The 27,579-nt window shown below is 38.6% G+C and overlaps 1 protein-coding gene across 1 annotated transcript; it reads left to right on the forward strand.

Annotated features, from left to right (window-relative positions):
* LOC128745348 (GATA-binding factor C-like) lies at window positions 1-27,579 on the forward strand. Its single transcript, XM_053842394.1, has 7 exons — window positions 1-238; window positions 15,422-16,246; window positions 24,374-24,525; window positions 25,314-25,448; window positions 27,065-27,236; window positions 27,302-27,489; window positions 27,556-27,579. The coding sequence occupies exons 1-7, from the start codon at window positions 1-3 to the stop codon at window positions 27,577-27,579; spliced, it is 1,734 nt and encodes a 577-aa protein (XP_053698369.1).

Here is a 27,579-nt window from a genome sequence, read left to right on the forward strand (position 1 = left end):
ATGATGGATGCCTCGGCGTTGGAGGCGCGCGGTTGGTACGACAACCAGCGCTTAGCGGCTGAAAGTTCGCTCGGCCCGACGGCAGCTGCAGCGGCGGCGGCTGCGGCCTCGCTCGGGCAGCAATCCGGTGCCGGTGGCGTCGATACGTCCGACATGAATGCATTCTATCGGTTCGAGAACGGCGCAGCGGCAGCCGCAGCCCACCGGCGGTACTACCCGACCGGATACGGAACCCATGGTGAGTGAGACACACACAAAGTGGCCGGGAAAATATGATGGATGTTGTTGCCGAGTGAAAAACCAGGAAATGTAGTGAATTGTGGAGATGGGACATTCGATGTTTTCGATAGGGCGAAGTGTTGTAATTCGGAAATGATGTTACAAAATCGATTGATATTTATGCAATTGTTTCATTTCGAAGTGGGAATTAGTTGGAATGTTTGTTCTGAAAAGTCGCAACGAATTTAGTAACATTTATAGGTAGTCTTTTGGTGAAATTTGCTTTTCTGTTGTGGTACTGACTTGCAAGTTACGTGGTGGTTGAGTTAGATAAAGAGTCAAAAATCGACTTTAGATATAGAAACGTTTTTATGAATTTCTATAACCTAAATTTAATTGACGAATGTTTCTTCGATAAGTGTCTTAATAGATAAGAAACTTTTCTTTTTAATTACATTGTTCATTGTCTAATTTGTGAAAAAAGTATTTTATGTTCGATTTGCATGCTTTATTCGAAACAGACACTGACAAAACTGCAAGCCGGAGCCAAAATAACGAATAAATATTTGGATATGTGTAAACGAAAAATTCTCACCTTTCTTCAAATCAATTTCTAACATTTGTAAACAGCTTATGCCATTCGTGACTTCTGCGGGGTTGGGATTTGAACCCGGGTCCTCGGCGTGAATGCTGACCACTACGCCGGGAATGTAAAATGTTTCTGTATTTTATTTATATCATACATTACTTTTCAATTATAATAAAATAAGTCTACAGCAATTTGTATGCAAATATTTATGCAAACTCGCCAAAAATATGTTGACGAGAACAATGGAGAAAATTATTGAAAAAAATACACGATTATGCCAAGACATGTGAACTTTATTGGCCAAAAACGGAAAACCTTATACAGTAGGGTTTCGAATTTGGCAACAACTACGTGTCACCTATGTTGCCAAAATCGAATACTTGCCAAAATCGAGACCCTTTTTTGATATGAAAAAATTAAATGTAAATGCGTTAGAAAATGACTGCATATCATTAATCAACAATTGCAACCTTTTTATGTTTAAAAAATCGGCCAAGAGCTATCCATCCGGTGCAAATATGTTTTTGGCAACCTGCGGTAAGACGTAGTCCTACGGCAATAAAAATATTGATCGAAACCGCAAACTTTTTTTCATGAACTCACTGAGGGCATCATGTGGAAACTGACTAATATTTAAGCGTATTTTTGGAAGTAAAATATTTTGTGTTGCCAAAATCGAGGCATGCCAAAATCGAACCGTGCCAAATTCGAAATCCCCACTGCAGTGACTGTTTCTATATTAATGTTAGTATTATAGTTTCGGTCGGTCGTGAGGCAATTACATAAGTAATGCCATTGCAAGTAATTTTCAAAGTTTTTCTCCAAAATATTTTAAAAGTACCACATCCCCGCCTTCCAAATTGGCAATCGATGGTTAAAGAAACGGTTGAACACGGATAACAATTGTTTCTATAAAATCAATTGTCTGTGGGCTCCATAGCGTAGAGAACTCAAAAATGAGTTTACGGAGTGTTGACACTTCTAGCACGCAACAGAAGTTATAGTTCGAACAATGCGATGATCAAAAAGCGGTAAAAAAGTCGCTTTTCGATTTCGTCTTTTTATATGAAAAGCAAGACTAGATTTAGTTTTCACGATAGTTTTAGGTAAAAACACTCAAAACTCTTGTACAAAATTTCTATTTTTATTTCTCTTTTCTTTCTCATTTTAATTGTTTCCTTTTTGTTTTATAGAGCATTTTCTTAAATCTTTTTAAGATTAAAAATATCTTAAACAAGTTGAATGCTTTTATAATCTTTGAAATACACTAAATATTCCGCTTTCGGAACGTAATCGTCTGCTTTTATTCGACATACTTTGCAGACTCCTGTGGACTGTTACAGCCCGTTCCAGTCGAAATTCGAAAATACGACCACTGGTTTATTAGAGCAGTGTCGTGCCTCGCGAGACCAACTGGGAGACGTTCTAAAAGGAATAAAAAAGCATCAAAAATGACAATTTTGTGTCTGATAAAATCGAAATAGGCTGACAAAAACGGAAGTAGTCATTATCGAAAGTTGATAAAATCAACCGAAACAACACCCTATTGGTAGCTACACTGCAGCTTTAGTAAACGGGTGTTGCCAAAAAGCGAAAAAAATACGATGTTAATTGCTTTTTTTGTTTATGATAATAAAATGATAATCGTAAAAAAATACCGAGGTCATTATGAATATTTTTATTATTTAGTATGAAGAACCACTGCGATAAGAGGAGGTCGCTATTAATGTTGCATAGTGTTGCATTAAAATGATCAATACATGTTCACAATATTCACTAATGAGAATAGTGTACAAGAAAATTAATGCATGGGAAACTTGTACCAGTAAAATCTAGCAGTACTATATTCGAAATTTACACAATCAGTTGTGGGGATAAAAGCAAATATATTTCACTTAAAAATAAAACGTAAAGTAGTATGTATCCTGGAACAAGTTTTATTTAATTAAACTCTACTTTGTATTTAAATTCAGAATCTTCTGTTACCTACTGAAGTTATTTGACAAAACTCGAAATTGTCTTTAGCGAACTTGGCATCAACCGAATTATTTTTAATGGATAATAAATTTAGTACTGACCCAAACTTTTATGAGAAGTTTGATAGGTAAGAGCTCTGCCAGATCTTCAGAAATCTTTGTAGCTCTACGGGACTGTTTCATTACGAAAATTCAGATGCGTAGTCCCATCTATGTAATTTAATTTAGTCTCTACAAATCATACGATTCTTTTATGTTCTCGTACACATTCTTTTAATCATCATGCCAAAATTTGAAGAACGCGAAAATTTTTCAAAATTACTTACAGATGGTGTAAATTGAGCATTCTGAATAACTCCAAAGCTACAACATACCTCTGTTTTTTTTTTTTTAATTAAAAAACTAACACCAATTGAGAATAACAATTTCTCACCATTTATTCACATACTATAAAATTGGCCAGATAACGAAGATTAGGAGCCTTTTAGCGTCATTTTAATTCTGTAACGGACAAAGCCGTCGCAAAGCGGCCTCTTTCCAAATATTTTTTTCTATCAAGGGTATGAAAAATGTGTTCAGAATAAATTGCTTGAAATATTAGCACTAACAGATCAGCATTTTGACCACGCATTAAAAAGTTCTCTTCATTCAAACTCAAGTCAAATTCAAAAAATCAAGAATTTGCGTCGGAAACTATCTTGTGCATTTTGGTTATGTCGTTCGTACCAATAATCATTTATGGATGAACATCCCAATTTAAATTTCATTCCGGAAATTGCCAAAAATGGAACAAAAAATACGAAATAATTTCATATTTCATTCATAGATTAAACGATATTTTTTCATGCTCAAAACTAGACTATTTAAATAAAGTGAGTTTTGCAATATACCTGAGTTAAAATTTTTACCGCAAGCCAAAATATATGCTTCTTTTGATAACAAAATGAAATTTTTTTCTTAGTTTGATACGATAATTTTTACGATATTAAATTTTAGATGATGGTGGCATTCATTTTCAATTTTTTACACGCAAAACTTGTAACATTTTTTGACGTAGGACTACGTCTTTGTTTACTATACTGGGACTGGGTAGCACTTTATGAAAACGAAAATAGAAGTGTAACGTTTGAATGAAAGATTTTAAATGCTAATAACTACTAAACTACTGAACGAAACTGAACAATTTATATGTTGTTGGATAGATAAAATGACCAGCAATTTTTTAGGGTGATAATAGCGCAATTTTAAGGGGGCGTAAGAGGGGGGGCTCCTATACAAATGAAACACAAATTCTCTCAAAACTCGAGAACTACTCAAGCAAATGAAACCAAATTTGGCATGTGTGGGTTTCAGAAGGCAGGATTAATTTTCTACGGTGTACTGAGGCCTCTTCTTCTAAGAGGGGGGACTCCCGTACAAATGAAATACAAATTTCCTCTAACTCACCCCTGTGGTAGGAGGATAATTCAGTACCATTTCAACCTTTATGATGCACACAAGTGATTTTTAAAAGAAATTTCTATGTCTCAAAGGTTGCAGGCATTGTACTTATGAACCCCCATCCACGTATTTTCAAAGTCACCATTGCATTAAATTAGAATTGAATCTGAATATTTTGCTCTTCTCTTTTAAACATTCACTTAAACAATGGCACTCACAGATTCTTATAAACATACATATGCCAGAAATGCAGTTTACATTAGTCTTTGATCTGATAGAGTCCTCCGTCACCCTTTCGTACAACCCTTAGGGCTGTATACCTTGTAGTTTTTTGACTGGTTTTTAGAAACAACAGAAAATTTTCGAATAATAAAACAGATTAATTCTGAGAATCTCGATGGAACCTCCAATGTGAGTAAAAGAAAGATTTTTCCATTTGATTTCACAGCTATAAAACTTGCAGTATTCATTTCCATTTAATTTGACTGCTGTAAAACTTGCAGCATTCATTTACCAAATATTTTCCACCAAAAATATTTAATATGAGATTTTTCGTGATACAAAATCGCCCAAATATAACGGAAATACGCGTTTTTCAATTAGCGTAAGGAATTGAATAATCAGGCGTAGCCTATTTGAACCAGTTGAAAATGTAGTATTTTGTTCATAGTTTCAGGATCTTTTGATAAAAATAACTTCTCGAGTCATTTAACCATAGATGTAGTTCATACAAACACAATTTACTATGTTTTCGACAAAAAATATGATGAATTAAAAACTGTATGATGAATTAAAAAAGTTACTTGTTTTCAGCTGCTGAAGAAAATTGCCACCTCGCTACTGCTGAAGAAAGTTGACACTACGCTACTTTAAGCACTGTTTACAGGAAAAGTCATGCACTCAATTTTAACAAACCATATTGTAGTAGACATGTGAGCTCTTGCATGATTTGACGTTTTTTTTGTTAGCTTATAGTCACTTAAACAGCTTAGGTGAGTTCTGCGGGGTTGGCATTTGAATCCGGGTCCTGGGCGTGAGAGGCGTGAATGCTAACCACTACGCCGGGACTGACCTCAGACGTAATTAGCGCAAGATTAAAACAGTAATAATTTGGGACAAGTTTGCAATACATTAGAAAAATTCAGACTGCTTAAGAATGCACGTTGGCGATTAAAATACGTCCTAGCTAATTTAAATTAGTTCCAGGGCCTCAGTTTTTAATGTAAAAACTTAGAATTAAAATTTAGAAGCTTAATAATAGTGACTACCAGTGGCAACAGCTTAAAGCTCTATAGAGGTATAAAGTTTGGCTGACTAAAATATTGTTTGACAACCCTGCATAATCTAATCTAATCTAATCTAATCTCACATTTACGCAGTCAATTCTTGAAAGCATCCTGGCAAATGTCGATTACTTGAATCAATCATTTTTCTTGTCAACAGGCCAACTGCACAGCATGCACCGCAGAGAAAATTTCGAGGGATCAAGTGAAACCAGAAATAATTTCTAATTACATTCAACTCCTTGAAATCAAGGGAAAGGAAGAAAGCATGGACCTCCCGTACCGAAGACCGTATAACGGCTGATAACTAAAATCACGAACTTGGAGAGAAATGAGAGTATATATGTGTTAGCTCTCTCTCTCATCTTTTTGTCAATATTTTTTGTGTTGTTTATGCTTGCTCAGTTTTGCTTAAAATGGCGCCGAAACAAAAAGCACTCCGGGAGCGCGTTGTACACTTCTACGAATTACCACAGAAATTTCGGCAAAAAGTATACGGTACAACATTCAAAAAGCGAACATGTTGCGGCTTCGGTTGTTTACCATATCTCAAGATGTCCAACAACTGTTCGCAAGCAAGATAATGGAAGACCAGCCAAAATTATGGACGCAGAAGGACATCGCTCTCTTTCTCGTGCCTTCAACAACAAGCCCTCTGATTTGGCTATCAAATAAGATGTGCATCAGACGAATGTTTGAAGAAAATTTTGATCCCGTTTCTACAAAAACATCAAGCAGATGGACAATATGTGTTTTGGCCGGATAGAGCATCATCGTATTACGCCAAAAAACACAATCGTTCCTGAATATCCATTCGATTTTCGATCCCATTTTGACCCCAAAACTATGACCCGACAAATCTGTCTCAGTGCGCCCAATCGAAGATTTCTTCGGGATTTTAAGTTCCTTGGTGTACAAAAATAACTAGAGAGCCACGAATTGCAAACAGTTGATTGCTAGAATCAAGAGATGAATTCGCAAAGTTGACATGACGGCTGTCCAACGCTCCTGTTTCGACATCAAATGGAAGCTTCGCTGAACAGTCGATTCCGGGCCGTTTCCAAATGTAGACTAATTTTTTTCAACAATGGACAATGGATCTTTAATTTCGGTAAATCAAATCTTCTTCATGTATCTTTGTCTTTTTTTTTGACAGCTTGAGAAATAAATTCCAAAATTTTGGTTTTCACCCGTTAGATGATGAGTTATTTACAGTGGTTTGGAGTATCTTTTCTAATAAAGGTTAAGTGATACTCCGGACCCTCGGGGATGAACTAATGTCATTTAGACCAGAAGCCAGGCGGCAATTGACCAAGGATATAGCGTTTCATTTCGCTCTCTGAAAATAGATTAGTCTACCAAAAATATTAGTTTAAATAATATAACACTTGAAAATAAAGTCGTGTGGTTCAATGGTTGCCTTAAACTACAATTGCAAGATTAGGAACTGAAAACCAGACGATTCCAAACCTCCTAGCTTGGCTACTCAATTATACAAATTGAAGTATTTCCAGGTACGGCCACGTGTAGACGCTAGGTAGGGGCTTGGGATGGCTAGAGCTATGTTGGGCACTTTTTCCTAGTTGCCTACCCCATTTCATACCCCCACGATTTGGCCTTGCATAAACTTAAAAAAACCAGCGACGTTGCTAAAGATGTAAACAAATGTTTGTCCAATTATATGTTTAGCACTGACGAACTGACATGATACATAAAAGAAAATTCTTTAAAAACCACCGTCCTGCACATTTTGCTTGCACATTAGCACCCTCTGTTATGCATGTTGCGGAGTAGCTTGCATTTGCAGGGTTTTATGCTGTAGGGTTTTATACATTTGTATGGTTTTATACTGAAAACTCGAAGCAACACTCGCGCGCCGCGTTGTGACTATGTTGCGGAACATGCTTTTTTGAAAAATGAGTGGTTTTTGATTAGACGATGGAATTAACGCGAGTGTCTCGTCTATTTGTCTGTGTGTTTAGTTAGTTTAGATTCATGTTGTTAATCGATTGTAAACATCTGAATTCAGGATGTTTTGTTCAAAGATGAAGTATTTTTTATCATTCTGCTCATGTTGAATCACAAAGTGCGTTAAGGCCCAGACACAATGCATACGGATTTTACTACGTTGCGGCAATTTGACAGTTTTTCCATGGGTTTTCTGTCAAATTTCGGCAACGTAGTAAAATCCGTATGCATTGTGTCTGGGCCTTAATAAACAAAAGTTTTGCGGATTCAAACTATCTTAAACATTAGTTGTTCACGAAGCATGGTTGCTGAGTTATGTGTAAATGTGATTTTAGAGTGGTTTTGATGTAATATTTCGTTATACGGAAAATACGATATCAACAGGAGGATATTAGGCCACTGCAAATCATTTCCAAAGCTTTTGTCACCACCCCCGCACCCCCACCCCCGCACCCCCACCCCCCTTAGGAATTGGCTTGAAAAATCGAAGGGCAAAAAATAATTTGTAGGATATGAGAAAAATTTTTTTAATAAAATCAATTGTCTGTGGGCTCTACAGCCTGAAAAACTTGAAAAATGAGTGTTCGAGTTGAGTTAACGCTTCTAGCATGACATAAAAATGAAAATTCAAACAGCGGAATTTCCGAAAATCGACCAAAAAAAATTTCATTCGTTTTTGTCTTTTTTCGTAGATTTCTGCATGGAAAAAAATAACGTATATATTAAAAGCAAGAATAGATTAGGTTTTCACGTTTAAACTTTTAGTAAAAATGCCTAAGATCCATATTTTTTTGCTCGATTAAAAATTTAATTAAAAATTCTCGTGGTTTTTTTTTCGACCATGGCGATTCATGGAACAGACAAAAATGCTAGGGTAATCGTAGACAGTTTTGGGCACTGTATTACAGATATTAGAAATGGAAGATCTGCAGAATACTGTGTGCTTTACAGATGCTGGCCGAAGGAAAACAGTGTCTAACCGCTGGTGAAATAAAACAAAAACGTTTGGTAAAATTTCGATTTGATGGAGGCTGCAGTACACCAGCGGAAAATAGAAAAGGATAAAATAGAGAATATTCCTTTCCGAAACACATCGCAGATTGAAGATATTATGGTTTTGCTAGCTACTGCTGCGCTAATTTCATGGATTCAAGCTTCAAACTTTTGCCTCGCTAGTGGGGCAAAAGTGCGATTCGGTAATTGAGCAGAAAAATGAAGAATTAATTTTGCATAACACTATCTTACTTCAGATGATTTATGGTTGAATATGAAGATATTGAGTTGTTGCATCAATATAAAGTATATTTTATTGTTGTGCTTCTTTATATCTCTTGAAAATTGATGTTAAATGGGACGATTTACTAAATTGTTTGTAAAAACTTTATAAGCCTTCAATTTTCTTCTTTTCAGAAGGTTGCAGGTTTAATCTTACCAATGTAGATAATCATAAGCACACGTTAAGCCAATTTATTATTCTTTGGAGAGCTCCGGAAAGTATCTGATAGCGTTATTTTGATTTTCTAGAAGACATTGGAAGTTTGGCTAGTATCGGAGACCCCTTAACAAGAAGACTGGCATCTCTGCAAATATGCGGGAAACACTGATGGTAGCTCGCTCTGCCGGCCAAGGTGGACTCTAGATATCTGTGTGAGTTAGTGCTAATATTCATACCGCCAGGCCATCATATTCGAACTTACACCATTACAGAATTTTGGAAAGATTTCTAACACTCATGCGAAATTTACCACCTTCGCAAATAGAAGCGTCGCTTATGCTGACGTATGGCGTTTAGATGGAAAAATAACAGAGAGGCCAGTCTTGTTAATAATGGCGTCTTTAATTTTATCAAAAACGCACACACTTTCCGGATTGCTTGGCACTAACGTGCAATACTTTTTGATAATATTCAATTTTTTGAATCACTAAAGTGTATCACTCCATTGAAACTATTTTTAGCGTTGCTAAGTTTTCCCGGGTATCTAATCAACATTACTAATGCTATTCAAATGCAGGACAATAAACATTTAAATCACCGTAAGTGCTACTTAAAAACCAATTTGGCCAAATACACGGCTACTTTACTGCAAACCTTCTTGTAGTGCTCATAAGATGCTTATTTGCAGCTAATTGCGGACAAAACAATTTGAATAAAATTTTGGATGCCAATTTACAATAACTATACTCTCAAAAACTAATATACAGCAACATGCAATAACAAACGCCAGAAATGCCAATACACGGTTGATTTACTGCTTATTGGTTATCTGGGTTTTTTGGTTAGATGTGTTGTTTTAGTAATTCGCGGCTACTATAAGAACTTTTATTACACCTCGATTATGCCTCAAAGTTTGCCTCGAGGTACGACACTGATGTAATAGGCTGGATATTTGAATGTTCTAATCTCGATTGGAAGAGGCTGATAGGATTGTAGCGCAGCTGGCTGCGAAGTCTGTCGAATGAAAACAGAAGGTCAAGTTCTGAAAGCGAAGCGAAAGAGATTGATAAAGCGTACTTTGTCGGTTTCCTCTCCGTGAACTTTACCAACAGGCCTGTCAACTTCGCCCTGTTTGGAAGCTACAACAATTATTCGCGACCTTAACAAAAGTTGTCACGTTTGCTTTTATTGGACGAGACCCAACGACGCTTAATTGGTTGTTTTCAATTAAGACCCCCAAAAATTATACTGAAAAGAAGTCGACACAGTGACCATCGCAGGTTTTCTTTTATCGAATATCAACTTCGGCAAGTACAATTATAAACTTCGAACATTATCTTCTATCTTCTACATTCGGCATTGTGCTACCGTGAAGAGTATTTGAAACAGCGTCACTCGCTGGCTCCCGCTCACTGAGCATTTTTCTCCAACTCTTTCTTTCCAATGTTATTCATTTGACCCACTCAGTTCATCGAATTGTATAATTTCGTAGTATCTATGTTTGAATGCCATTTCTAACTAACGGTTTAGCACGGTTTAGAGAAACAAATGTTTTGTGAAAATCCGGTGGTCAGCTAACCGTTTCATCAATGTATAAATTTCTCAAAAAAGTGCGAAACTTAACTTATACTTTGAGTACATACGAAATCTTTAATTTACATCATATGGCACAATTTGTGGCAATACGAAGCAGAAAATATTTATTGGTGCGATTGGTAAATCGGTGATTCGACAAATTGCTAGAAGATGTTCTTAAAAAGCAGTGGATCGTTTCAGCCGTTCGAAAAGTCTTGTTCACCGACTTACGAAACACAGTTTTCAGAAACACGCGTTTGAAATTCCTACTTCAATCGTTCTGACACACCGTTACAAACGTGTGTGTCACTTCGTAAACATTTTATAGATCGGCATGAAATTTTCTTTGTGTATATTCAAATGCCTGTACACTGCAAAAATGAAATAAACCGTGTAGAATTTATCAAATATGGTTGTGCTGCGGCAGGGTTTGCAAGCAATGGCAATCTTGCAAATGCTGATCACACTAGTCTGGGTGATCTACTTTTGCTTTGAGGCCACTTCAACTGTGAGGAAAACAAACTATCCCATAATCTCCCACAAAATCCTAACCAACTTGCAGGCGCATCCGGAAAAGAAAAGAAGCACTGGCGCCAAACTCTTCAATTCGGCAGACAAAGTAGACATAAACCAGACAGAGAGCTGCATTATACTTAACCTGCAGCTAATCTACGTCACGTTGGACAAAGTATAAGACGATTTCCGAAAGAAAAGGATTAGAGCTACTTCCAAGCACCCACGAACAACGAAGGCATAGAACAAAGCGAAAGGATTGCAAATCCATTGCTAATGTATATCAGGTACACACCACTCGACCTTGGTTTCAATCATGTTCATTGACCGAAATCGGCAATCCTACCGTGGTGAACTGTGTACTGACAGAAAACGCTAATTTACGCTCATGAATAATCACCATTTGAATATTAAGGCTGTAATAAACTTTGATATCGAGTGTTGAATGCCCGAGCCGGGTCGGTCGACCGGTCTCAAAGAAATCGCCAAATGATTACTTCTTTTACGAGAAGAGAAATTCTGCGTTAATATGCGTTAATATGGCATACCTTAAAAAATGACCCTAAAACGTTCTAAATTGCAATTTTATCGGTGTATTAAAAAATGACCTTTCTTCAATAATCGTAATATTCAAAGAAGGTCTTGAAAACCTCCTTTGGCCAGAACACAAATGAAGGAATGTTGTATGAGGCTTTCGTTACTGGTAGTTTTTCAAACTGCAATGAAAGGTGTGAGTGATTGATAGAAGTATCAATAACCATATGAAAAAAACTACCCTTTACACACGTAAAAAATGGAAAAATTACCTTTCATAAACGATAAAACTCCGAAAACGATAAAGGATACTCCAAAAGGTTGTATCGCACTCAATTTGTTGAGACCATCAAAATCTTATCTTAAAAATGCGTTAAATATCCAACAATTAGAGCTTTCTTTGCCGGTCACGCTGACTGCCACCGGCAATCCGTAGTCGCGAACGCAGCAGAGCCAATCTCATCAGCATATTTTGGCCGTTAACGCAATAACTCCCGACCGCGTATCGCTCCGAAAAGCTCTGGCTGTCTCTGCTATCACCCAGCGAAGGAAGGAGCTTATACCTATACATGAAACTAGTTTTCTTCTTCCAAATTCAACGAATTGCTACCGTTGGGTTCGTTCGTTCGATAGCTTACCGAAGAAACGTGCCCAGCCGGTGCTGACCTTCGCCGGACTTTGAGGCTCGGCCATTCAAATTTTGGTAAAACATAACAAATTACAAATTACGAAGCCCACTTCTCATCGGTAACGGTTGGCTGCCTGCCCGAGCGGGGGTCCTTCGAATTTGGAGGCAACCCCTCCGACCATCGTTAAGGCAACAGCAACAAAGTATACTTTTTTTCTCATTGTTACTGCTGCAGTTGTATAGGTACATGTGGGGGTGCGTGACTGGTTCTTTCGCCTTTTTGCGCCCAGTTCCAGTGTTTATGGCGCTGATAGCGTCAACGGACGACGGCCAGCACACCGTGGCCGCATTTGTGTGTCTGTAGGTGAGGAGTTTGGTTATGGTTGAATAATTTTGATTCCGTGCCGGCGGCCATCAAGACGAGATCTATTAGCTGTCAGGGAAATAGTTACTGCCATAAGCAGCAACTTGGGACGAAACCGTGGGGAACTGCTGGCACCTCCCGATATACAATGGAAGATAACTTTACCGCGTTTCGGGAAGTGGGTGGTTTGGTTAGCAGGAAGCTGATGCGTTTTCAGAGAAGCTTTCATTGCAACCCAGTAGAGAAGGAAGGTGTGCGTTTTTACTAGCACTTACTTCAGGCTAACATATTGACCTCTCAGGCGTGAAACATACACGATATTTCACTCAGCATACATTCTTGCAAGGAAATCGCTTTCCAAATGCGCTAACTTTAATTTAATCTGCAATCTGATTGGGTTTATCACAAGCATGCTGTAAAGTTATGTTAAATTCATGCGGTCTCATCTTGTTTTTTTTTTAATTTCACCGCAAGTTGACAGTAAATTAGATAACGGCTTTTAACTTCACTTTATTACCTCTAATTTGTTGCATAATTTAATCTTCTTTCGAAGCTTTGCGAAAAAAACGGATTCAAGAGAAAGTGAAGATTCCGAATAATGCTAAAAGCTTTCGAAAGAGTCTTTCGCATGACAACAAAATCCACATGCACTGCACTTCCCCTCGGGCGAATCCCTTCCTAATGGAGCTGGGCACAATCGAACCCATTAGAGCTCGCTGGCCGCCCCGTCATCGTGGTTGAGCCTGATGTCTTAATTGTGGCTAATTACCACTTACCGACCGGCTGCCGTGCCGCCGCGGTGCTGCTGCCGTTTGGAGCCATCGCAACCTGCAACCGACGCGCCGCCGCCGGTCGCCGGAGGATGGTCCACAGGTCTGGCCGAACGAACCAAACCCATCAGCCATATCGCGGTGGGCGCACGTTGGAGAACCATGTCAAAGTCAAACTGTCTACACATCAAAAAGAAGTGCGCCACCGAAACTACCCTAACCTCAAACCCCAAGCCTCTCGCGAAGCTCCAACTTTGTCGCGGGAAAGTGTACGAATCGCTCAAAATCATCATCATCATCAGCGTTCAACATCACGAGCCAAACAATCAAACTGTCATAATTCGATTTAACTTCAAGCTACTTGCTTACTTCTGTTTATCCAAACCATATGTGTTGGCTTAATTGAAGATTAAATGGACGCCGATCGAAAGTCTGCTCGCGCGCATTGGCGCTTCAAGCTGCGTTTCAAGGCAGCGCGTTAGTTGCGTTAGGTGTGTGGCTTCGGCCGAACGAGTGCCAAGTTCGAATTTACACTTTTCTGACGTACCTTCTTCTATGGCACCCGCGCTTTAAATTATGGACCGCACTTAATAGATGCAATAAAACAAATAGGTTTCAAGACACGGTCTCAAGAGCTCTCGTATGGTCGAACAAATGCCAGAAACTGGAGCAGTCCGTGACTCCCGAAAGCCCGCCGCAGCTCTTGTTAATAATAAAGAATTGATCCAAATGTAACCAGCCATCAGCCATTAGAGCGGCATGTTTCGTGGTAATCCATTAAAAGGTTTTCTTGTAGTTATTTTGTTTTTTGTTTTGCGGTTGCCCCTTTGGATTTCACCTTTTTTCGGTAGACGACTGTCTACGGACCAGGCCGTCGGCCATCAGGTTCTTCGAAATATCCCAAAGTGGGAGGATTCCACCGCAACCGCTCGGCGTCTTGTCCCAACACCTATTTAGGAGTTAGGAAAAACTTGCTAAATCATGCTAAATAAAATCAAATTATGCTGCATTGTGGACAGTGAGGGGAGGAAATAATGCTCACATTTCTCGCATCAGCTGCACAAGAATACCAGGGGCCTAAGACCGTGAAGGAATGCCAACCTGTCGCAAATTGTTCTAGAAAGGAATTTGTTACACCATTTAGGTCCCATTCGGGTACATGCCTTTGTCAGAGTAATGTTTTGAAATGTGTTAAACACCACAATCGGCTATCGATGGATCTAATTGAACAGAGCGTTCCGTTCTTATCTTGACGTGAACTGTTGAGCAGGCTATAATCATATCTATATTTGAAAAACAAAACAGAACGAATCTGATGGGAAATTTGTTAACATATTTGTTACGCACATCAAACAGAAACTTTCAAAACGATCGTATCATTGGTTTGCGATTTCAGCATACTTTATATTCGAAACATAAAAGTTTGGATGCTAATTGTGGCCTTCGATTTCGTGAACCCATTTTACGATCACCACATTTCAATTTCCCCCCAGCCAGCAGCACAAACATTTTTATTGACAAATTTCGTGGCTTTTAACGAGTTTTTTTTTCGAATTCTAGAAACTGATCAACCAATTTATTACCATCCAACTATGAGCCAAACAAAAGTTCAAATCAAACCGATCTTTGCCGGTTCCAAAAGTGAGAAGTGAATGATTTAATGGTAGCCCCAGAAGCTGCGTGTCTCTGAAAACAGAACTGACACCGGCCATCACCGAAATAGATTTCTGATTATTTTATTGACTTCCCCCAAAGCTGTAAACTTTGATAGGTAAAACAAAAAAAAAATCTTTCACTGCGGCATTCGTGGCAGCATCACACCCAAAATCGCCATCACTATCAACTAATTAATCAATGTGTTCGACCATGGCTCCATAGAAGTTGTCACCCGAAATTGTTGTTCCCTTCACTACTCTCCACCCGTATTAGTTTATTGCCTAGGATAAAATCCTGAAGGTGCTTTAATCGAGAAGCAATAAACTTAACGAATATTTATGAACTGAAATCGGTTACACCTGACTCCCGAGAAACACGCGTGATCATTTCTATCTTAAACAACCTAAACGAGCAACTTTAATTGTGCTTCAACAGTTGATTTCATGTTTGCCTTTTTCCTCCATTTTTCAGCCTCTCGGATGTCCCCGCATATGGCCCCGCAAGTGTGTCGACCGCATTTCCCAAGTCCACTATCGTGGTTCAATGAATCAACCAAACCCTTTGCTGCCAGCGGAAGTTGGAGCAGTCCCTTTACCTGCCCCCAGGACCCGCAGGAGAGTAAACAAAACCAGCTGCAAAGCAGCCAAACGTCAGCGGGTCAGCATTTGTTCTCATTCCCACCGACACCACCGAAGGATTCGACGCCGGATTCCGTGCAAACTACACCTACCGAGTACCAAACCACCCTGAACAGCTTTATGCACCAGAGTCAGGCAGCGGCGAATAGCCTGAATGCTAGCTCGAGCTCAAACAGCAACAATAACAACAACTCCAGCATCTCATCCCATTCGGCGGACAACTGCGGAATCGATGTGAAACCCTGCTTATCCGGAAATTCGCTTAGCGATCGGAACAACGCAGAGGTGGAACACAACCACCCAAAGCATCGGGAAGGTACGGGTAATAACAATAGTAACAACAACAACAACAACAACAATGGTTCCGCATCCGCTAACAGTCACGGCGGAAGCAGTAGTGGTAACAGTACTGCCGCCTACCAAAATTCCGCCGCCAACAATTCGTTCAACATGTTCGATCAATCGCACCACAGTGGGATCGGATACGATCACACCGGGTACGGATTCCACCAAACCGGGCACAGCATCGGTGGCGGTGGCAGCGGAGCTGGCGGTGGCGGAGGCGGAACCGGTGGAACGTACCAGCAAAGCTCCCGGCCGGGCCTCATGAACAGTTCGCACATGAAGGCGCAGCGAGCGAAAGCGAAATCCAGTGCCGGTAAGATATGGACACGGTGTGGGGCTTATCTGTTTGATTTTTTCGTTTCGTTATACGTACTGTTTGCCAAATCATTCGATAGGAACCTTCGGTTAGATTAGCAAAATACTATAAAATCAATTCTATACAATTGGTTAAATATTGGAAAAATTTTCGAATGATTTGAGCAGTACCGTTGATGTATTATTGTTCATAATTTTGTATATGTTTAGTTTCGGCTTGTCAATGTTTCACACACACACACGCTTCACTAGTTTGCATATTAAAATCTAAATCTGACTTAGTACTGATGGACTGTTCAACAGATGGCTTTCAACAGATGCCTTAAATGATTTATTATAAAGCCACAAACTCAAAAACAAATGACGTGACAATATCAAGCTGTTAGCTACCAATGGCGTACTCAACGGACAGAAGAATTACTATATACGGATCAAATGAACAACCTTTGTTTCATCTATTGTTTTTTGAATATTTATGTATACTTTCTATTTATTTTATTCCGTTGTTTAGTTCGCACAACGTGTCTATATCGTACACCCAATAATATTTTACCATGTGTGTAAATATAATCCAAACCCAGCTATGTTTTGAACACAATCCCTGCGCATTTTAGAATCGTTTGGACTATTTGTTTCGATTGCCTTGGCCCATTGCCTACGTACAATATAAAAGATTTTTTTAAAAAGTTTGAAATAGCAGAGCAAATTAAACACAAACAGTTAGTTATAGTGTGCTCATTATATGCCTTTACGACAGAAGTCGCAAGTGCAGACAATTCTTGGCTTGATTCGCCCATGTAGAACTTTTATTTTTCCATTTTTGATGTGGTAGAGCTGCGTGTTACTAGAAGGTTTGGTATCAGTCAAGTTGTAACTCAGCGAGTTCCTAACCGATTTTCAATAATTTTGCAACGATCGATCGAACTACGCATCGATTCACATGGAACAATATGTTATTTAGTACATCACTATTGAAATATGTACAAATATCGAGCACTGTAAAGAAAAAAAACATCAACCAAACACATTCAAGCATACTATTGTTTCTCAAGCCCGTGACGATAAGTTCACACACTTGCTAATTAGACTACCTCGGTTTTTAAAAAAAAAGTGACGGAGTGTCCCCGTCCAACAAGTCAGGGGTTATTTGTTTCGACTGAACCAAGGCTTAGTTAATGTCCTGAAAGTAAACAATTTTGTAACAATTTTTTGGCCCCACACTTATGATAGACAGTCTTAGGATGAGCGGTAGATTAATTGCAAAAGCACTTGGGTGCCAAACGAAAGAGTTTCGGTTAGAGTCCCACCTGCCATTGAACGATCCAATATATTTTAGGCCTGCCTATCGAAATTTCCCAGTTTTATCCAGTTTACCATTCTACGCACCAGAAACTTCTTCACTTTACAAAAAAAACTTCATGGAGATTACAATTGTAAATTGAAATAGATTTACAGATCAAATTTTATATATAAAAATGAATTTCTGTCTGTCTGTCTATCTGTCTGTATGTACCTTATAGACTCGGAAACTACTGAACCGATCGGTATGAAAAATTTGTATGCAAATTCGTATTTTCAGGGCCGGGGAAGGTTATTTTTTTTTTTTTATTTTTAACTTGTTTATAACCAGTTGGTCATTCACCACACCCGGGGAAGGTTCTAATGGTAGTCCCTCTATCATACACATGAACACAAACCAAATTTGGCATGTGGGGGCTTTTGAAAGCAGGAACTTTTTCTATGGTGTACTGCGACCCCTCCCCTCTCTAAGAAGGAGGGGCTCCCATACAAATGAAATGCATATTTCCTCATGACTCGAGTACTAAGCAAGCAAATGGAACCAAATTTGGCATGTGGGGGTTTTTAGAGGTAGGAATTTTTCTATAGTGAATTAGGACACCTCCCCCCTTTAAGAAAGGGGGCCCCATACAAATGTAATACAAATTTCCTCATAACTCATCCCGTCCAGTTAGCTTCGAGGTACGATGCTGGTCTACCAAACCAGTCGTCGTATGTACGAATCTCGGCTAGGCGGTGCTGCTAGATAGAGTCAGTAGGATTGTTGCACTAGCCCCGTAACTGTCCTGTACTCTAATAGCCGGCTGCGAAGTCTGTCGATAAAGAAGGGTAATGTCTAAAGACGGTTATACCCAAGGCTTTGCTTTTTTTTCTTAACTCGAGAACTAATTAGGCAAATGGAACCAAATTCGGCATGTGAGTGTTTCTGAAAGTAGATTTTTTCCTATGCTGGTTTGAAACCCCTTCTGCTTCTGAAGAGAGGAGTTTCCATACAAATGAAACACTAATTTCTGCATAGCTCAAGATCTAATCAAGCCAATGGAACCAAAAAACAGGATTTTTTCTATGATGGTTTGAGACCCCTTCCTTCTCTGGAAGGGGGGCTCTCAAACAAATATAACAGAAATTTTTACATAACTCAAAAACTAATCGAACTCGAGAAATTTTAGACTCTTCCAAAAAACATTACCTAGTCAATAACAAACAAGACCACCAAAAACTACCTATAGTAACACTAGGCAAAATGATTACATAACTGCGAATGTTTAAATACCATCAGCTTTATTTTATCTGGCGTAGTAACGGCGGAAGTTGTTTTCTACTTTACTATGAGAAAAAACTGAAAATTATTGAAACTACCATGGTTTCATAATTACGTAACGTCTAAGGTGCAACTCCTCTGAAACTTGCAAAACTCGAGATCGTGACAAAGATCATCCCAGATTTACGATTTATGTAAAGCTTAGTTTAATTTGTGGCAATACAAAGTTTGCCGGGTCAGCTAGTTCATATATAAAATTAAGCATAAAAGTGCTTAATTTTTTGTGGCTTACATGTAGCTCTCCAGCAGCGTGGTTTTCTGAACGATGACCTAATTTGGTTACTCTTTATGATACAGCAATCCCCTTAATAAGAACGCTAATAGGGACCGTCTTAATGGAAACCAAACGTTCTTAATGGAGTCTACGTAGCATATGGAAATTGACTTAATTGGTTCCAACATGGAATAACTCGTGATCCTGACCGTATAGAACGTTGGCGTCTTAACAAAGTTTTTCAGCATATCAAGGACTTTTCGTTGGATTGTAGCGTTTCGGAATTGTCTCACTACGTGGCGCTAATGTATATGTAATATTCTTATACAACCTGTATCATGCACTGCTGACTATCTAGAAAGTTGCGGTCTTCGGAAAACTTACCTAAATGACTGTCACCGTCAAGATGGTATGGAAAATAGTGCAAAATTGACTCAATCGGCGGTGCTAGTGTATGTGTAAAGACGTTCTATATGATCAGGATCACGAATTATTCCATGTTAGAACCAATTAAGTCAATTCCCGTATGCTACGTAGACTCCAATAAGGACGTTCGACCGCCTTAATGGAATTACTCGAGACCGTCCTTATTGGAAACGTTCTTATTCGAAACCGCCTTATTCGGGGGAGTGCTGTATATCAACAAATAAATAATTTTTGACTAGACAATCGAGCGCTTCAATGTTTAATATAAAAGACCTGCAGAATGATTTAACAACTTTTCTTAACAACGTTGCCTTTCTGAAGCGACAGTTTCATGCCCAGAAAGTATTGCAAAAGAAATTCAATCGACTTGGGTCCGCTGCATTACTCCAATAAATAAAACAAAGTAGTAGTTTTTCTCACGGGACATCACATGCCAGCTAACTTTGGATCTTGAGAGGCACGCTGGTCACTCGATCAGGTTATCAGAGTCGGTGTTCCGGATGTTTGTCCATTTTACACAAATGGTAATTTCATTTTTAGATAGGTTATCTAATTCTTATGGCGTGTTCTTTTATACAGTAAGTTGTAAGCAGAATGCTGATGGAAATTTCTCTTGTTCCTCACTTCATGCTCATCGATCGAGGTCGAACGATGACTCAAATAGAGAAGAAGAAGATCTTTGTTCGGTTGGGTACGCGGACGGTTTTTGCAGCTTTTTTCCAGTTCGTCAATTTCAATATTTTTTTATTCGAACTTCACAAATTTCCAGTATTTATAGTTGAAATGTGTACTTACTTGCTGAGAATTTTTCCCCATCATTTTGTGCAATACGAAATTAATTTAAAATCAACCGTAGTGCGTCGCGGTTGGAAAATACAGCTGTATCGGATGGTGGTGGTAAATAATTTTCAAAGAAGGCTTAATACACTTTTTCATTTTCTACTGATTCAAATGACCCTTTGACCATTAGGCCGAGGATCGTTTATTCGGTGAGTTAACAGTTCGTGAACTACATGGCAAATTATGATTCACTAACCAAACTTAGTGTTACCTTCGGTACGTTTGAAAAACCGTGGTTCTTTTATTTTATTTTTATTTGAACGGCTCGTGAGTTCTCTAATAGAGGTGGGCAAAACGGGTCTTTTCTGTGAGTGGCTCTGAACCGCTCATTTTCTGCTGCGAAATGAGCGACTCATGGTTCGTGGTTCGGTTGTTCGTTATGTTGACAGTTCGGTAAATTACGACTCACCAGCCAAACTTTGAGTATGTTCGAAGAGCTGTGGTTCATTTTCAAGAGCCGCTTATTTAACCCTTCCCTACTGGGAAACAAAAGCACGTTTATATGTGATTAACACATTCGCTAATTTTTGCCAGTGCTTGATATTTACGGTTAGTGTTAGTGTAGTAAGGTAGAAATGAGCAGTAGTTGGGAAGTAGTTTCGTATGTTCTGTTGAGCTGTGATTGTGATTTTCAATTTCAAGAAAGACTTCTAACAAAATACAAATACACTAGAATCTTTTTTCACGTCCATTCATTTAACGTGACTTCGTTTTACGTCTCTACTTTTACGTCTGAAATTTGAATTACCGTCCTCTCGTCTTACGTCCAAAATTTAAATTAACGTCCTCTCGTTTTACGTCCAAAATTTGAATTAACGTCCTCTCGTTTTACGTCCGATATTTGAATTAACGTCCGCTTGTTTTACGTCCAAAATTTAAATCAAAAATCATTGGGTGGTTTCAAAAAGTTCGAAATAAAAGCTACATCCAAATTATTTATCTACCACAATAGATCAAAATAATGATCGCAGTGGTCAAATCTTCCGACAAAAAAACATCCAAATTAAAAAAAACTACAGGGTATACAGCCCTAAGGGTTGTACGAAAGGGTGGCGTAGGACTATATCACTCGCTTTAACCCGCTTGTGGTCTTTAAAAGGGCAATTAAAGCCAAGCACGTTCATCGCAAATATGACGTGCCATTCGAATGCCCTCTTTTGACATGAATGGCAACTGGCACGTAAGTTAGCGACGTCTAATTCACTGTCTCTTGCTCCGAGAAGATTTTACTAGTTTACTTTCACAGTTTACCGCTTGTTACATAGCAGAAAATATGGCACATACGCAAAAATGTCTGTTTCATTTGTATGAGAGTCCTTATCCTCCTACCACATGGATGAGGGGTCTCAAACCATCATAAAATAAATTCATGCCTCCTAAATCCCCCACATGCCAAATTTGGTTCCATTTGCTTGATTATTTATTGAGTTTTGAGGAAATTTGTGTTTCATTTGTGTAGGAGCCTCCTCTCTTACGCCCTCCATAAAATTGCTCTCTTACCCCCTCCGTAAAATTGCTGGTCTTTTTATCTATCCAACGACATATAAATTATTTAGTTTCGTTGAGCAGTTTAGTAGTTATTACTATTTAAACGCTACACTTCTATTTTCGTTTTTACAAAGTGATACCCAGTCCCAGTACAGTAAACAAAGACGTAGTCCTACGTCAATACGTGCAAAATTCAAATTAACGTACTCTTTTTTTACGTCTAAAATTTAAATAATCGTCCTCTCGTTTTGCCATTAGCATTAGCATATGAGGTTGCACATATCGTAGATGGATATATAATCGCATTATATACCTGGCTACGTCCGAACAACCGCAGGGGAAGTGGGAGGAATGTTAGTAATAGTATCTACTTTTGAAAGTGCAGGGAACCCATACTACTTTCATAGATGTTACAGGAAAACAGAGGATATCGTGTTAGTAGGACAAGGTAAACAATAAGGATTCAATAATAAAGCATGTATACCGTGTACCCCCGCTGGAATGACCTTCTTTAATCTGATCATTTTTAATCTGAGCCCCGTTGGTATGAATGCGTTCACACTAAAAACTGATCAAGCGTCATACTCAGTTGACGGTTAAGTTGACCGGGTAAACAGAAAAAAAGCAAACAATCTTAATACGTTTCCTATTGCTCAGCAACTTCGGCAATATAGCTCATATGCAACTTATCTTTCCACAGCACTCTAAATAAACCATTTTAGTTGAAACTGTCGAGCCAATTTCCCCTTCTACAATCTGGATGTTAAAAATTCGCGCATATTCGACATGTTTTCAAAACGTTTGTTTTCGTCAAATCAAAACAACAAGTTCATAGGGTGCGCACCTTGCGCGTATGTGAAAATGAATAGAGTTACCAAATATTCAGATTAAAAATGAATTCTCCTGATCCGAACGTGGTGTTTTTCATATTAGCGGGGGTTGAGTGTATATAGTACATAATGAGTATAAATGGGCAAAAATAGAACAATCTCACCAACAATCCATCGAGTGAAATATAATTGCGTCATTTGAATTTCCATCAGTTCATCTAATATCCAAAAATTTAATTTTTCGTTCTAATATCCATGTGCATTATTTAAACTTGTTACGACCAAAATTTTCATTGTACAGTAGGAGGTACTTGATGAGCTAAAACGAAACAAATAATTAGAATAATACATTAGGCTTACCTACTACCAGGTTTAGCTGTCTGTCCGAAATCTCAGTTTTGAGATCAGGCATCTGGAAACCACGCGACATCGCACCTCCCAGCTTAGCTACTCAATAGAGTATTACCGGGTATGGCCGCGTGGAGGCGCTTGGTAGGAGCTTGGGCTGACAAAAGCTATGTTGGTCGCTTTCTCGTTTGCCTTCCCCATTTCATACCCAAATAACCCTCCTCTCGTTTTACGTCCAAAATTTGAATTAACGTCCTCTCGTATTACGTCCAAAATTTGAATTGAAGTCCACTTTTTTTACGACCGATTTTTTTTACGTCCCCCAATTGGTGGACGTAAAACGAGATTTGAGTGTACATCTACATAATTATATGAGTGGTAAATTGAAAGATTTATACTGTTCCTCACTTCCCGCTCGTTGAACTTTTTCAAGCAGGCAAGGTGCTGTCAGAAATTCAAATAAGTCGATTCGTTTTGGCTGATATTTGTCTGGGAAAATCTGGACAGCAAATAATTATTAATTATTTTATAATGGTAGTTTTTTTACAAGAAAGTAATGAAACAAAGATGTTGATAGAATCCAAACAGAATAGAACCAGACAATAAAGGCTAAAGAGCGGAAAAGTAGGTAAGGAAGGGTTATTGAAGCAACGATTAAGAAGTTGTGTAACGTTTCTTTTTATCCACGCTGGGAGATCCGGGGATCGAACCCATTAATGAACCCAATAATGCATGGGTGCATATTAATGCATGGGTGTTAACACTATCTCAATTGTCTAATCCAATACTAAACAAATGTCAGCAGCTATTATGTCACTTGGTTAAAGTGACTTGGGACAAAGGTCCCACAGCTCAGTTGATAGCTATTGAACTACTTATGTTGAAAATTTAATAGTGCTTAACTAGGCTATAATACTTGTAAAATGTCAATGATAGCGTTTAAACACAGACAAACAGACATAACACTCGTTTTTCATTCTTCGCACCGATTAAATCGCCATTACAAATTTGGGCTTAGTTGGGAAAATCTCCGTGTTCGTAAAAGTGACGTTCTTTAACGAATGAAGGGGAATACCCCAGAAAAATACTTGTTAGTTCGAGGGATACTTCTTTGATATTTGAGAATGTCGATCATAGATGGTGCTAGTGTTCAGGCAAAATGTGTGGTACGATAATTTCTGTTGATTTTTCTTCCAAGTGCTATGTCTGTTTGTCTGTGGTTTAAATCTAGCCGTTGATGAGCAAATGCTTAGTATCTTGGCTTAACAATAACTAGAAAAAATTAATACGACTTATACAAGACGTTATCGGCGGTCGATGGTATATTACTCTACAATGTGTTTTTTTTTTCGTTTTCAGAAGGACGAGAATGTGTCAACTGTGGTGCCACCTCGACGCCACTTTGGCGGCGAGATGCAACCGGTCATTATCTGTGCAATGCATGCGGACTATACTACAAAATGAACGGTCAAAACCGACCGTTAATCAAACCGAAACGAAAACCAGTTACCGTGAGTATTATTTCTATCCTTCTTACGATATAATTCCCACCATTATCGCATTTTTGATAATTCCAATGCATAAACTTTATCATTTATTATTTCTAATCAATGTTGCAGATATTCATTGATTCGAAATTAATTTTGTTTTTATTAATATTGTAAAGACAAAAAATTTCTCAACCTGCAGTTATGCTTTTTTTCGTGAATTTTTTGGACCTTCCCTAAAATGCTTCAATATTTCTAAAATCAGTTATTTTGCAGTTTTTGAAGCTAAAAGTGAAGCAAGATGAATGTACTCAATCATCCTATCAAAATACATCCAATCGTGCATTGCTTGTTTATCAGTTTCACCGATTGCATGCAATGAACATTATTGTCTGCACTCTTCCTAGTATAACTGATATCCTTCATATTCATGAATCTATTCACCGATCTGCAACCTTGATTTCTAATTCATACGAAAATATTTTTGTCTTAGTTTTGATTCAAGCTTTTTTGAGCTTATGCCCTTCACGATTGAATCTTTATAAAACTATCTAACGTAGCTTTCTACGTGCCGAATGAACAGTTTGCCTAAATTGATTCTTCATTCTTAAGTTAGACGCTTTTTGTCCTACAATGTTCGAAATTGTCATAGCATTGTTATACAAAAAAGCCCCAAGTAAGTTGAAAATTTTGAACAGTGGCAGCGCGACCGCTGGAAAAGAGTAAATCACCATAGCCCAAAGCCATTACTAGCCAGAAATCATTGTCAAACTTGATACCTCACACGCCGCTTTCCGTTTGCTTCATTTCAGTCCCAGCAAAGTGCAGCCCGTCGGGCAGGAACATCATGTGCAAACTGCAAAACCACTACCACGTCGCTGTGGAGGAGGAACCAAAGCGGAGAACCAGTCTGCAACGCCTGTGGACTATACTACAAGTTGCATAATGTAAGTACTTGCAGCGTAACAGCCAATCGAATGCTAACTTGTATACTGTTCTTTGGCCCACACGGTTTGGGACCCGGTTTCCCAAAACCAACGTAATGTCGAGGTCATCATTTACACCTGGCTATTATAAGCATCAACTCAAGGACAACGGAAAACCTCCACACGTCAAGCGAAACTATACGGTCAACTATTCAGAAGCGATTTAATGACTATTATAATTAAAACGCTCAATAACTCATTTTTGCTTCGTTTGAATTTTCGTATAGTCACTGCTTCAAACATGGCTCAGCTTTTGTTCATCGGGAAAACGTACCGTTTTTCCCAGTTTCGCATTGTATTTATACATGCGTTTCCCTTCAGTCTCATTCATCCATTCTCTCTTGATTCGATTTTGATGAAGTTTTAATTTTTTAATGCCCCATGCCGTACCATAAACCCAAGGCACACAGACGGAGGGCCGACCAAAAGGCTGCAAGCATTTTCCAGAAACAGAAACTCTTCTTCCATCCGAGCAAATAGCAGTTTTGCATAAATTTGAATAATATTTTTTTCCATTAGATGTGCTTAATGAATGGAAAACATCACATTTTCTCCCCACTGTAGTTTTTGACGGACCTCGAGCCGGTATGCGAGAGTTGCAGGGTAACGGAGCGTGTTTTTTTGTTTCGCCTTTTGTGTCGTTAACTGACATTTTCCTGGCACTACGCTAATTTTTTAAGTTCTTTTTTTGGAAACTAACATCGGAGAAATGTTTGAGTTGGGGCGTTCATACAAAGGCAATTTAAATTATGCCTAATCCGGCAGCAATTTCATTATGTAGGCACACTGATGATGGCCGAAGCAATTAAAATTGGGTTTATTACAGTTGTTGTTTTTTGCGAATGGTAACCCAACTAATAACTATAGAGGCACGACACGGCGGAAGCAAATGTAATGAAACAAATGCTGCACAACTGCACATAAAGGTTACAATTACGTCAAGCTGTGGTAATTTTAGTACGGTTTTTTGCTCAATCCATTCGTATGTTTGTTTAATAAGGAACTTTTTGCCAAATATTATATTGCCATTTATACTGAAAATTCTGATTCTGAAAAATCTCAATTCCACCAGTATATTGTTGATATTACTTGACAAATCACGAAAAAATAGCACAAAAATTCCCGCAATCCGGTGGTCTCATTTTGGCTAATGAGCTTAAATGCACCGTACGAAATGCCAATTAACGCGTTAGTTTTGCCATCTTCCATCAGCTCGTCATCATCTTCCGAATGACAACCGCTGCTGAGCAATGAAAGTCTTGCTCCTGTACATTCACCATCCGCGATGAAAATGGATCCCGGCGCGCGGCAATCTGATTTGCAGGCAAGATTAATTTCAGAACATTTCGACCGCATCTAGCTGAGATTTTACCAGCGAATGATTTACTTCGAGTAAATTATGCAACTGGAATCAAATTATTCCAACCGCTTTCCACCGAATCGCAACCAGATAAGATCAAATCAGTAGGGTAGCAGCTGATGGAACACATTTTTATTTCCATGCAAAAATATCTCACAAATTAGTGCGTTTCACTTGAAAAGGAAATTACTAATTACAGCTTTTCATTAATTCACAGGTGGATCGGCCCCTCACGATGAAAAAAGAAGGTATTCAAACAAGGAATCGTAAGCTGACGGCAAAATCCAAGAAGCGAAAATCAACGCCTGGCTATAGTTTCTCCTTCGGAGATCTTATGAATCCACTGGATCATAACAAATCCTTCCCGGGGGCATTCCCAACGTCGATGGGTAAGTTGGTAACTGTTCGATTTTTTTGCTGACTCGTGTTATAAATTTTCAATCTACACCCATAGGACAACATGCTCATCTATCCGGCGGACTACATCCCGCCCATTCGCACATGCATAGTGGATGGTACACGACCGGTCTCGGATCACTGGGAACTTCCAGTAGCTTGCAAAATGGCTTCAGTAGTACGGCGCCACTAGGAACCGGAGCTGTAGCACACCCGCAATCGTACCATCTCGGGTTGAACTCTATGGTAAGTTTGAATTTAGCGCTTAATTGATTGCAAGAATCTAAAACCTTTTTCTGCAATATTTTACAGAGTTGGCGATCAGAATACACGTGA

The sequence above is a fragment of the Sabethes cyaneus genome, chromosome 1, assembly GCF_943734655.1.
Source record: "Sabethes cyaneus chromosome 1, idSabCyanKW18_F2, whole genome shotgun sequence".
NCBI lineage: Eukaryota > Metazoa > Arthropoda > Insecta > Diptera > Culicidae > Sabethes > Sabethes cyaneus.